This window comes from Saccopteryx leptura, chromosome 3, assembly GCF_036850995.1.
Source record: "Saccopteryx leptura isolate mSacLep1 chromosome 3, mSacLep1_pri_phased_curated, whole genome shotgun sequence".
NCBI lineage: Eukaryota > Metazoa > Chordata > Mammalia > Chiroptera > Emballonuridae > Saccopteryx > Saccopteryx leptura.
Genome location: NC_089505.1, coordinates 221498655 through 221510904, shown reverse-complemented (window position 1 = coordinate 221510904; position 12250 = coordinate 221498655). Strand labels below are relative to the sequence as shown.

Sequence of the window (12250 nt, the reverse complement as noted above, 5' to 3'; positions counted from 1 at the left end):
AGATTTTGAGAGGCTGATGCCACTACCGGCCTTCAATTATCCCCAATTCCTTTTAATCAATGGCCAGTTTCTGAGAATATTCCACATGTCTAGACTTACTTGCCACACCAATCTAGAATTAAGAAGTATTCAGAGTGCAACACTGTCTAAGCTAACCAATCAATATACAAAGTACCTAAATCAGCAGTTCTCAATCTGTGGGTCGCGATCCCGGCGGGGGTCTTAAGACCAAAACACACAGGGGTCGCCTAAAGCCATCGGACATACATATTTTACTTAAAAATGTATTGTATAAATATGTATTTTCCGATGGCTTTAGGCGACCCCTGTGTGTTTTGGTCTTTCGACCCCCGCCGGGGTCGTGACCCACAGGTTGAGAACCGCTGACCTAAATCATCAATATCAGTCAGTTCCTTGGTTTATTGCTTCAAAGAATTCCTTGTGTTCCTTTTGGGAATATGCATGATCCAGAATGGCTTGTGATCATTATAATGGTTAACAAGTTGACAGGCAGTGACACGGATGATCACAGCAACACTAGTTCTGTCCAAACCTGGCAGGTCTGCTCTCTCCAGCAAGTATTCAGTACTAAAAAGTCTACCTTAAGTACTCACTCAGGATTAGATAGCTTGGTTTAGGAACAACAGATGGCTTGGAATGGAATCCTGGCTCAACTACCTACCAGCTTTGTTACCTTGTGGAATACAGGCACATCTCTTTTTTTTTTTTTTTTTTTAATTTTATTTATTGATTTCTAGAGAGAGGAGAGAAAGAGAGGAGATGGAGGAGTGGGAAGCATCAACTCATTGTAGTTCTCCTACGTGCCATGACCAGGCAAGCACAGGGTTTTGAACCGGTGACCTCAGCATTCTAGGTGAACACTTTATCCACTGCGCCACCACAGGTCAGGCCAGGCACACCTCATTTTATTGCGCTTCACTTAATTGTGTTTTACAGACATTTGGTTTTTTACAAATTGAAAGTGAGACCCTCCACCAGCCAAAATATTACAACTTACTTTATTGTGGTGGTCTGAAACCCAAACCACAGTATCTCCCAGGTGTGCCAGTATCACTTCATTTCTCTGTGCCTGTTTCTTGATCTAAGTTGGGGTTTTATGAGAATCTTAAATGTTAAAATCCAAAAGTTACAAAAGTGATGGTTTAAACAGTGTTTATTACTCACTTCAGTTACAAGGGAAGTAACATGTAGAGGAAAAAAAAAGTGGTGTCACCCTAGGCCCAATTATAGCAGAATTCCTAATACATAGCATCTGCATCTGAGTTCAGTTTTATAAGTACTCATGACTCTCAACCCAGGTATAGGGTTTGAGAAGGGGAGAAAGAGGTCATTTAAATCAGGGGTCCCCAAACTTTTTACACAAGGGGCCAGTTCACTGTCCCTCAGACGGTTGGAGGGCCGCCACATACAGTGCTCCTCTCACTGACCACCAATGAAAGAGGTGCCCCTTCTGGAAGTGCGGAGGGGGGCCAGATAAACGGCCTCAGGGGGCCACATGCGGCCCGCGGGCCGTAGTTTGGGGATGCCTGTTTTAGATAAACCTTCATTTAAAACTGAACAGCTGAGATTCATAAACTGCAGCTGTTAACAAAGGTTCTACCCTACAGAAATTCCAGTCTGGGCAAAGAATGACACCCATAAAATAATTTAAATAGCTAAATAAGGCAGTACAAGATTAAGTTCGAGGCCCTGGCTGGTTAGCTCAGTGGTAGAGCGTTGGCCTGGCGTGCAGGAGTCCCGGGTTCGATTCCCGGTCAGGGCACACAGGAGAAGTGCCCATCTGCTTCTCCACCCCTCCCCCTCTCCTTCCTCTCTGTCTCTCTCTTCCCCTCCCGCAGCCAAGGCTCCATTGGAGCAAGGTTTGCCCGGGCGCTGAGGATGGCCCTGTGGCCTCTGCCTCAGGCGCTAGAATGGCTCTGATTGCGGCAGAGCAACGCCTCAGATGGGCAGAGCATCGCCCCCTGGTGGGCATGCCGGGTGGATCCCGGTCGGGCGCATGCGCGAGTCTGTCTGACTGCCTCCGGTTTCCAACTTCAGAAAAATACAAAAAAAAAAAAAGATTAAGTTTGAAATGAATGATAAGTAACAAGGATGATGCAAATTCATATGGGACTGCAGAACTGAAGAGAAATGGAGAAGCCCACTGCAACGGAGAGCCCACTGCAGTGCCCCAGGCTAGAGGCTGTGGGGAGAGCTGACCAAGAAAGTTAGTGGGCACTGAGGCTGCTGGTAGAGTTAAAAACGAGAGCAATGCACAGAAAGAATAATCATGGCATTAAAAAGAACTGACACAAGATAATGTTGTAAAGTATCCAATCCTCAATTCGGCAGGTTTTCGTAGAGAAACCAAATCCAGATAAAATTTGAAAAGTTTTATTAAAGGAGGAAATTTATTAAATATGCTGGCCGCATATATCTTACACGAGGCAGCAGACCCAAATTGTGTGTCCAATTAATATTCTAGGGGCTAGTTATATATCCTTAATTATACATGGGTGGGGGAAAAGCCTGACATCACGGCATAAGCTTATAACCTTTGTTTTCACTTATACAGGTTTGGGGAAAGGATGAAGTGGGGATGGGACACAATTCATTAGCAAGTTTATAACATTTGTCTATAGGGTTCATAAAAAACGTTTCTACACATTAAAACTTACAAGGTAACACAATAGTAAAAATGGCACTCTACATATTAAAAGATATTCCTTTATTTTCTAGTGTTCACCTGCCATTCCTTTGTTCAGATATATACATTAACTACATGCTTTCAGGAGGGGAGGGGTAGTTTCCATGGGGACAAATGCCTGTAATTGGCCCATCAATATAGGAAAAGGTTTAATTTACTCTTTCTCTCTCTGCACCTGGCTATTCACTGGCTTCCTCACAGGTGTGGGGGGAGGTCAGAGAATCCAACTCTCCTTCCTCTCTGCATTTACAACACAATGCCACTGGCCATCCTGGTTTTGACGCTAATCACACAAGTACAAAGATCGTTTTCAAAATCTCTCTGCATGCCGAGCCCAAATTAATAAAATGTTCTTTAAGCTTCCTAAAATATTAGTATTAATTCTGTAATTTTTGATACCTTACAACAATATTTCTGCTCTGGACATGTGCAGTGTGTTGGTGCCTAGACACACACATAAAGACATCCATCATGCAGCTGAGAACAGTGACTGACCACCAGGGCAGGATGATAACCACCAAGAAGTACAAAGTCACACAAACCAAGGGAGAAAATTTCCAAGAAGCAGCATATCAACAGTGCCTCATGCTGCATACAACAGATAGCAAGGGAAAATTCAGTCATAGAAAACTAGCCTCTAGTCTGGCAAGGACAATCAGAAAGCTCAAGCCACATGCAGATGAAGGAGAATTTCTAAAATATCAAGTTCCCAGCAATGATTTTATTTTCCAAGAGTAGTCTGGCTTACTACTGCTCTGGATGATAAGAAATTAGATGATTTTACATCTACTTCCCAAAGCTGATCTTTTTGGCAAGTGTCTTTAAATTCTGCAAGGACTATAAAGAGGAGAAAATAATCATTAGCAAGAGAAAGAAAGGACACACTTTTTTCAACTACAGGATTCCAAGGCTCTTGGCAGTAGGACACAGCTTCAAGCAATATTAATGAAGTAACATTCTACTTACTAGACCCTAAATTAGAGCAGCCACTCTACCCCTATAAAGGATTAAAACACCTTCCTCTTAAGAAAATCACTTTTTAAAATGTTTTTACATTTACCCTGGCCAGTTGGCTCAGTGGTAGAGCGTAGGCCTGGCGTGCAGGAGTCCCGGATTCGATTTCCGGCCAGGGCACACAGAAGTGCCCATCTGCTTCTCCACCCCTCCCCCTCTCCTTCCTCTCTGTCTCTCTCTTCCCCTCCCACAGCCAAGGTTCCATTGGAGCAAAGTTGGCCCAGGCGCTGGGGATGGCTCCATGGCCTCTGCCTCAGGCACTAGAATGGCTCTGGTTGCAACAGAGCTAAGCCCCAGACAGGCAGAGCATCGCCCCCTGGTGGGCATGCCGGGTGGATCCCGGTCGGGTGCATGCGGGAGTCTGTCTGACTGCCTCCCCGTTTCCAACTTCAGAAAAATACAAAAAAAAAAAAAAAAAAAAGTTTTTACATTTAAATGAAGTAATAATTTGATTAGCAGTAAATACTACTACTACTCAATTCTACATCCTAAGACAAATTGCCTAATCAAATTAGGTTTCTATCACTCTTCTGGCTTTTATTCCTAAGCATCTGTCTCCTCCTTCTGCACCTCTGTCACATACACAGCTTAAAACAAAACTGAAACATAAACTGTCACAAACTAAAACAATTGTATTCCTGAAAAACTATCCAAGTTTCCCTTTACTAGACACAAAATGACCTTTCGATTTATAATAAATTAAAAGACAACCATGCCTTCCATAAACCCATTTAAGAAGTACAAAAGTCACAGTATGTAAAATATAACATAGAGCATATAATCAATAATATTGTAATGACTAAGTATGGTGCCAGGTGGAGACTTGAAATATCAGGAGATCACTTTGTAAATTATATGACTATCTAACCACTGTTCTGTACACCTGAAACTAATATAAAATACTGAATGTCAGCTTTAATTGAAAAATAATTTTTTTTTTAAAGTGTGGATGGAAGAAGACAGTGTTAAAACAATTTTTACTGTTAAACAGGCCAAATTTTGGCAGGAGTTATAGCAGAAATATAGAGTTCTTTACTATTTAAAAAAAAACAAACTATATTACATGAAATAATGCTTTTTTAAAAAAAGCTCCTCATAATGGGCTGATTTGTAAATCAAAACACTACTAAAAATTATACATTTAGTATATACACACATCTTTTTCACTATATATTTTTAATATATTTTCACTACACACACCCACCCCTACTTGCATGATTCTTAACATCTAAATCTTAGTTTCAAGTCTTGACACTAATTCAGAACAAAAGAGTTATTTGGTATTATAGTAACTTCTATTTCTGGCAATTCTTGCAAAGTCCTTACAAACTGCAGAGCACAGCCAAAACATTTTCAAAGTTCCTTTCCTCTGGACTATTGACAACACAGTCCCATGGATCAGTAAAGATAGATGTTAAGATATAATTATGTTACAACATACAGGATGTTAAGACAAAGAATTATTCAGGCTTCTGACTTTAGAAAATTAACAACATCTAATCCAAACATGAAAAATTGCATTAGGTAATCTAGCTACTTCTGATTTTCTACAGAAGATGAGTTTTATTTTGTTATAAAGATTTTTTGGTAAAATTCTGCTGCAATGAAGGAAAACCACACAAACTTACAAAATACTCAGAGAACCATCATTACAATTGCAGGTAAATCTTAACTTGGAAAAAGAAAACTAGTTTATATTACTAAAAAAGGCACAAAAAATCCCTAAGCTATCAACAGACAACTGAACTTGGCTCCCTTCAGAAATCCGCCCAGACTTGCTGAAAAAACTCATGAGCATCCTTTTGGGGCAAACGCTGTCTGTGTTTGTGCCCTGTCAGATGCCAAACTCATGGCATCACAATCATGTGAGAAAATCAACCTCACTCCTTCAAATTACTCACACTAAACAGTAGTAGAATTTGATCAGCAGGAGGGTTGCAAGCACAGGCCATTTTTGAAGCTACCTTCCAGAATAGTTTGTATGAACCAGATCCATTCATGATGGGCAGAGGCCTATGTTCTATACTGGTATAATTACCATCAATACTTGAACAGTTCATTTGTACATTCATATTGTTCACACAGACCTAACATGGCCACAAAAGATATCTATTCTTCCAGGACCACTGACTGTTCTTAATCACATCTTTTCACACTTTACACCCAAGCAGGCATTCTCCTCACCTGACCGCTACATTTATGGGGATTAGAGAGGTGCAGCCAAACTATACACTATACAAATGGGAAATTAGCAAATATAATTTAGGCTGACATTTCTCAAACAAGGGATTTATTTCCTTAACTACACACAGAGAATGAAAATATAAATGACTGTTGGAAAAATAAACAGCAGGATAATACAAATTTAATGTTTTACTAGACTCAATCATTCTTTTATTTCCCTGTGCTAATAATAATGGCTCATGAAGACCAGTCATTCAAACAAATGTTAAATGTCTACTGTGTGCCTGGCACTGTGCAAGGTAAGCAAAGGGACAGAAAAGCAAGGGCGCAATACCTGTCAAGAATGACTCTAAACTCAAGAATACAAGCCCATTACAATATTGTACTATTTTAGGTTTATGAAACACTAACATCTCAGACTGTGCTGGGCACCATGGACACACAAGAACAATGCTGAATTACCACAAACCCAGGCCTGACTGGTTCTAAAGCATCAATTTTTTATTCTGAAAATAAACTTGCATCTGTCAATTAATACTTTCTATAGATGGCAATTCTCTGAATAATTTCCACCTTTGTTAACCCCCCAAAAAGCAAGTAACTTTGGTCATATCAAATTTCCTTGCACTGGCAGTTCAGTGTGAAACAAAAGCTAAACTAACAAGTTTTGCTTAGTTTTTAAAAAACCATTCACTTTTAGTGATTTCTTCAGGAAACCACTGTGACTCATTTCCCTAGACTCAAAAACAGGTAGTATTCACAAAATTATAGGTTTGGTCTTCTAGTGACAAAATAAAATAATTTGGTCTTCTGGTTTAACCATGTAAAAATACTGGTTTACAGTCATACAATACTAATGAGAGTTTTTAAAAATAGAGGCCAGCCCTTGACTGTAAATTGTAGATAAAGGTTTGCAAACTAGAAACTTGACATTTGTTTTTAGTCTTTCACGTTGAAGATAATGACACCCAATTACGTATCTTAAAATAAAACACGTAAACAGATTTTCAATAGCTGGTCAGACGCTAAGTAGAACTGTATTACCTATAGAGAGAAAACAGCTAAACATCCGTCAATACACTGCAAAGCGGTACTGAAGAGGTAAGCTGAAGAAACAAGATTCCTCTCCTTAAAATGAAAAGTTCAAAGTAAAATGTTGTAAGCTGTATCATAAAGCCTTTCCACCAGTCTCGCTACGTTTACTACATTTTAACGTGAGCTGTTTGCATACCGTTATCAAAACCGCAACCAAGAAAAAAAAAGTGTCCTAAAATTTGCTTATTAACAGCAATCAAGTTAAAAATATAACCCTCCCCCACAGAGAGGGCTAGGTGGCAAGAACATCCGAGAAGTCAGGAAGTTTTGAAACGGCAGTGACAGGAGACAAGGGGGAGGAATCACGAACAAGAGCAACTCGGTGAGGCCGACGCCACCAACTGGCATCGGGAGGGCAAGTTTGCGGCTCGGGACGGGGTTCGACCCGGCAACTTCGGCCGGAAGGAGCCCCGCGCCGCGGCCCTGCCTCCCGGTGGCAGCCCGGCTGCGGCCTCCGCGAGGGCGCGGTGACAGCGCGGGGCCGGGGACGCCGGCGGGTGACACCCACCTTCCTTCTCGGCCCGCGCCGCGGCCACGACGAGGGTCATTACCAGGTGCAGCGCTCCCAGGAGGCCGGCGGCCGCGCTCCGCGAGCCCCCGCCGCGGCTGGCCGCAGGCTCCAGACCGGCCCCGGCGGACGTGGAAGCGGCGACGTCTTCTGCTGCTTCTCCGGCCCGCTTCCCCATCCCTGCCGGCCGGGGGCCGCCGCGCTCGAAGTCCTGCGCGGCCCTTCTCGGCGAGGCGGCGGTGGCGGCGCGGAAGCCGTGGTCCGGGCTCGGGCAGCGGCGCCGGGGACGAGAGCAGCTTCCGACCCAGGGCTCGGGCTTCGGGCGTGGGTTCTTGTGTGCGTGTGAGCTAGAGTGTCAGTCACGGCCGCGGCCTCGGCATCGCCAGCGAAGAGTCGAAGGGGAGACGCCGCAGTTCAAGCTCGGCGGACGGCCATACTGGAAACGGGCACGGGCCACGGTTCCCGGAGCTCGCCTGCGAGAGGCGGGGCACGACCTGGGCACCGCCCCCACCGTGCGGTCACCTGGGGCCCGTCGGTCAGCTGTCCGCCCTGGACGCCTTGGGCCCGAGCTTTTCATTCAGCTGTCGGATGCCCACTGGTCACCGGCCAAGCAGAGCGGGAACAACACAACCCTAACCCGTCACGTTGCCCAACAGGCAGGAAGAGGGAGACGGCCCGGCCCCGGCCGCCAGGACTAATGATGGCGGCGCATGCTTCGCGGAGGCAGTGACGAAGATCACGTGGAGACAGGGTGGCCTCGCGGCGCAGCCGCCGTGGTGTGGGGGTGGGACTGTGGGGTGCCGGGGATGCCCGGCGGCTGGTCTGACGCATTTTTGGCACTCCGGTGAGAGCCCCTTCCACGGAGTGCACCTACCGACCCCGAGTCTTAGCGCGGAAGATTCATTTCTGTGACTGCTGGATTGCACCTCGGCGATTCAGCTGCTTGGGGAATACCCGAGGCCTGATCAGTGCCTTGTGACGCTTCCTTAAGGACAGGGACCTGCTCTGTTTATCTTTGTATTCTCCAGATGGTGTTATCAGTGGAGCTTACTAGAACCTTCTTGCCCCTGTACTGTATGTAAAGAAGTAGTGACCCTGGATGGAAAGGGCATATTGTTCTTTAGAAAGTGGTCAGTGGTCCTACTGACTCCGTCTAGATTCTAGACCAGGGGTCCCCAAACTACGCATGCGGCCCCGCCGCACTTCCCAAAGGGGCACCTCTTTCATTGGTGGTCAATGAGAGGAGCATAGTTCCCATTGAAATACTACTCAGTTTGTTGATTTAAATTTACTTGTTCTTTACTTTAAATATTGTATTTGTTCCCGTTTTGTTTTTTTACTTTAAAATAAGATATGTACAGTGTGCATAGAAATTTGTTCATAGTTGTTTTTTATAGTCCAGCCCTCCAATGGTCTGAGGGACAGTGAACTGGCCCCCTGTGTAAAAAGTTTGGGGACCCCTGTTCTAGACTCTAGAAATTATTCTTAACTCGTTTTATTTACATATTTCCTTTAAGGCACAAATCAAACGCCATCTCCTTCATTCATTTCTATTAGATGCCCTTTATTCCTTCGGTTGAGGTTCTTGGTGCGCGTGCCTCTTCTGTCCAAATCTTAAACTCCTTGAGGGAGTCCCTCTTGACTCATCCTGATAACTTCCCCCAAACTCTTAATTTAGTAACTATTTTCTTTACTCATCCCAAAAACTTCCTCCAAACTCCTAACGTGGTAACTATTTTAGTCACTTATCCTAACTCGACGGCCATTTATTTGTGTTTGGCAGTATTTGTTGAGGGATCACTGTGTTTTAAGATTAAATCCACCCCCAATACGGCTTAGAACAAACTGCACAGGAAAATAAGATTTCAGAAAGACTTTAAAAAGGACTTCCAGTGCTACCCTAGGCAAGCCCTTAAATTTATTTTATTTAAAAATTAATTTCAAGGCACTGGCCGGTTGGCTCAGTGGTAGAGCGTCGGCCTGGCGTGCAGGGGTCCCGGGTTCGAATCCTGGCCAGGGCACACAGGAGAAGCGCCCATCTGCTTCTCCACCCCACCCCCTCTCCTTCCTCTCTGTCTTTCTCTTCCCCTCCCACAGCCAAGGCTCCATTGGAGCAAAGATGGCCCGGGCGCTGGGGATGGCTCCTTGGCCTCTGCCCCAGGCGCTAGAGTGGCTCTGGTCGCAACAAAGCGATGCCCCGGAGGGGCAGAGCATCGCCCCCTGGTGGGCAGAGCTTCGCCCCCTGGTGGGCGTGCCGGCGCATGCGGGAGTCTGTCTGTCACTCCCGGTTTCCAGCTTCAGAAAATAAAAAAATAAAAAAATAAAAAAAATAATAATAATAATAATTTCAGTGGCCTTACTCTAATTTCTTTGAAAAGCAGTTTTACTTTTCTGAATATTAGTGTAAAAATTGAATAAGCAGTCCTGGCTAGATGGCTCTGTAATTAGAGCATCCTTCCAATATGCAGAGGTTGCCTGGTTTGATTCCTGGTCAGGGTACATACAGAACCAGATAGATTTTTTTGTCTCTCTGTCTCTCCCTTCCTGTCTCTATAAAATCAATAAATAATTTAATTGCATAATTGAATTTCATTCTTAATGTAATGAATAGGAATAATCATTATCTCTAAGTTGGCTTTATTGTATTTGTATAAGCCTAAAGCAACAGAGGCAAGAAAGCTGCCTGAGGCAGCTAAAGTAACTGAGTGCCTGAGCTGGGTCCAAGCTCACCTGCCAATGTTCCATGCAAGGAGTCTGCAGCCTGCAGTACCATTGTTCAGGGCAGACAAGCCTCTCCAAGCATGAAATACTCAGGTTCTCTTATGCAGAAATAAACCATGTCCTCTGATTAGCTCCAGGCTCATGAGCCCCATAGAAATTAATTTAAATATGTGTATGATTGGAGTTTAGGCATATAAAAACATGTTTGATGAAAAGCTGATTTCCCATGAAGTTTAATCTTTAGTGTCTTCGAAGACCCTGCACCTAATTGTCTATAAGTTTACATTCTTGTTCTTAAAGAGGCCTTCTCAATACTTTTGTAAGCCTTTAGGGTCACTATACCTGAACCTCCCCTGTGCCTGATGAACATTGGGAGCCAGACGGATGATGATGGAAGTTCATTCCCAGGAAAGGACCAAGAGGCTGACAGGAGGACTCTTACTAGTCAGGTTGGTAAATTGTGTGTTGGAGAATACCTTGAGTTGAGTCACTGTCACCCCTTCATTCTCTCTCCCCCAAAACCATGTGCCTTGGGAAGGAGAGTGCCTTGTGAGTCAAAACTAAAGGAACTATCACCAAGGGCCCTTTTGAAGTTTTGACTAGCTGCAGAATCCTCTTCTCCCCTTTTTGGAATTAGAGAGACTTGGGCATTTGGCAGATGGATGCAGTCTATTGCCCAGGTAAAATCAGAGAAAGCCCACCAAACCAGTGGTTCTCAGTTTCATCCCCAGACCAGCAGCAGCAGCAGCATCACCTGGGAACTTGTTAGAGATGCAAATCGGCAGGCCACATCTCAGGCCTGTGGAATGTAAAACTCCGCGTTAAGGTCTAGCAGGCTGTGTTTTAAAAATCTGAGTGATTCTGATATACATTCAAGTTTGAAGACTGTTATACTAAATTGATATATGCCAGGAATTGCTAGCTGTTGAGACTCCTCATCTTCTACTCAGTTTGTTTTCTACCCAGATTAGTACACTACTACCTAAAGGGACTCAGACAAATTTGGACTTAAACTCCAGCCCTACCTTTATTCACTATACAATGCTAGGCAAATTATTCAACTTTTCTGTCCTCAGTCTCCTTATCTGGAAAATGACATCTAATAAATTTGGGGAGATTAAAGAAGACTTGTTGGTAATCATAGAAATAGTGTTTGACACACAATAGGAGATTGTAAAAAGTAGCTATTATTAATTACCTACTTTTTTCAAAACATCATATTAGGCACAGTGAGACTTTCAAAGATCTTCATTTCACAGAATATTTGAGGAGGCTTACAAGAATACTTTCATTATAATAAAATTATATATGAACTTAAATTTGGGACTAGGAGTGGAAAACACTGTTGGCATCCCCAGGGCTCCATCTCCCTGGCTCCCTACTAAGTGAATAAATACATGTAGTCTCCTGGTGTTCGACCCCATCTTATACTCTTTCAAGTCCCAACTTTATTTCACCAGCCAACCAGGCATTGCTTTCCCCACTCAGGCATCTAATAAACATCTTAAAGTCTCATGAACTCCTGATCTCTTCAAACCTGCACCACCCCCAGCTTTTCCTATCTCGGGGCAACTACAACCATCCAGTTGCACCAGCCAAAACCTTAGAAGCCATTTCTTTATTCCTCTCCAGATAAATCCAGAATCAAACTGCTTCTCACCACTATGATACACCCTGGAATGAGCCCCATCATCTTCTTTCTGGATTTCTACAATAGCTTCCTAGCAGGTTTCCCTGTTTCCAACTGTCAAAGGATAATTTTCCACTTAGAAAACTTGCCTAGGAGAAATCAAAATGGAATGCTGTGTTATAGCTCAGCTGGTTAAAACCAACTGATGCTGATGAAGGACTATGAACTTTGAGTGACCCCCTAGGCCAGACCCTTATTAGGCCTAACTAGTGACTCATTCCTGTCCTGTGAACAAAGCACTTATTTTATCTAAAACTATCCATAGATTTTAATCCTTGATTTTCAATCCTTGATTAGCATAACCATCATAAACCTCCTTCCCTCTGTCTAG

General features: G+C 43.6%; 1 protein-coding gene across 2 annotated transcripts in view; it reads right to left on the bottom strand.

The window, feature by feature from the left end:
- The window catches only part of TMEM131 (transmembrane protein 131), a 248473-nt gene extending 240785 nt beyond the window's left edge, over positions 1 to 7688 (bottom strand). For both annotated transcript variants that reach the window (XM_066377627.1, XM_066377628.1), the window contains exon 1: positions 7509 to 7688. In XM_066377627.1, coding sequence (XP_066233724.1) covers positions 7509 to 7686 — 178 coding nt within the window. In that variant the 5' untranslated portion in view covers positions 7687 to 7688. The remainder of the gene's footprint in view (positions 1 to 7508) is intronic.
- Positions 7689 to 12250: the final 4562 nt, after the last annotated feature.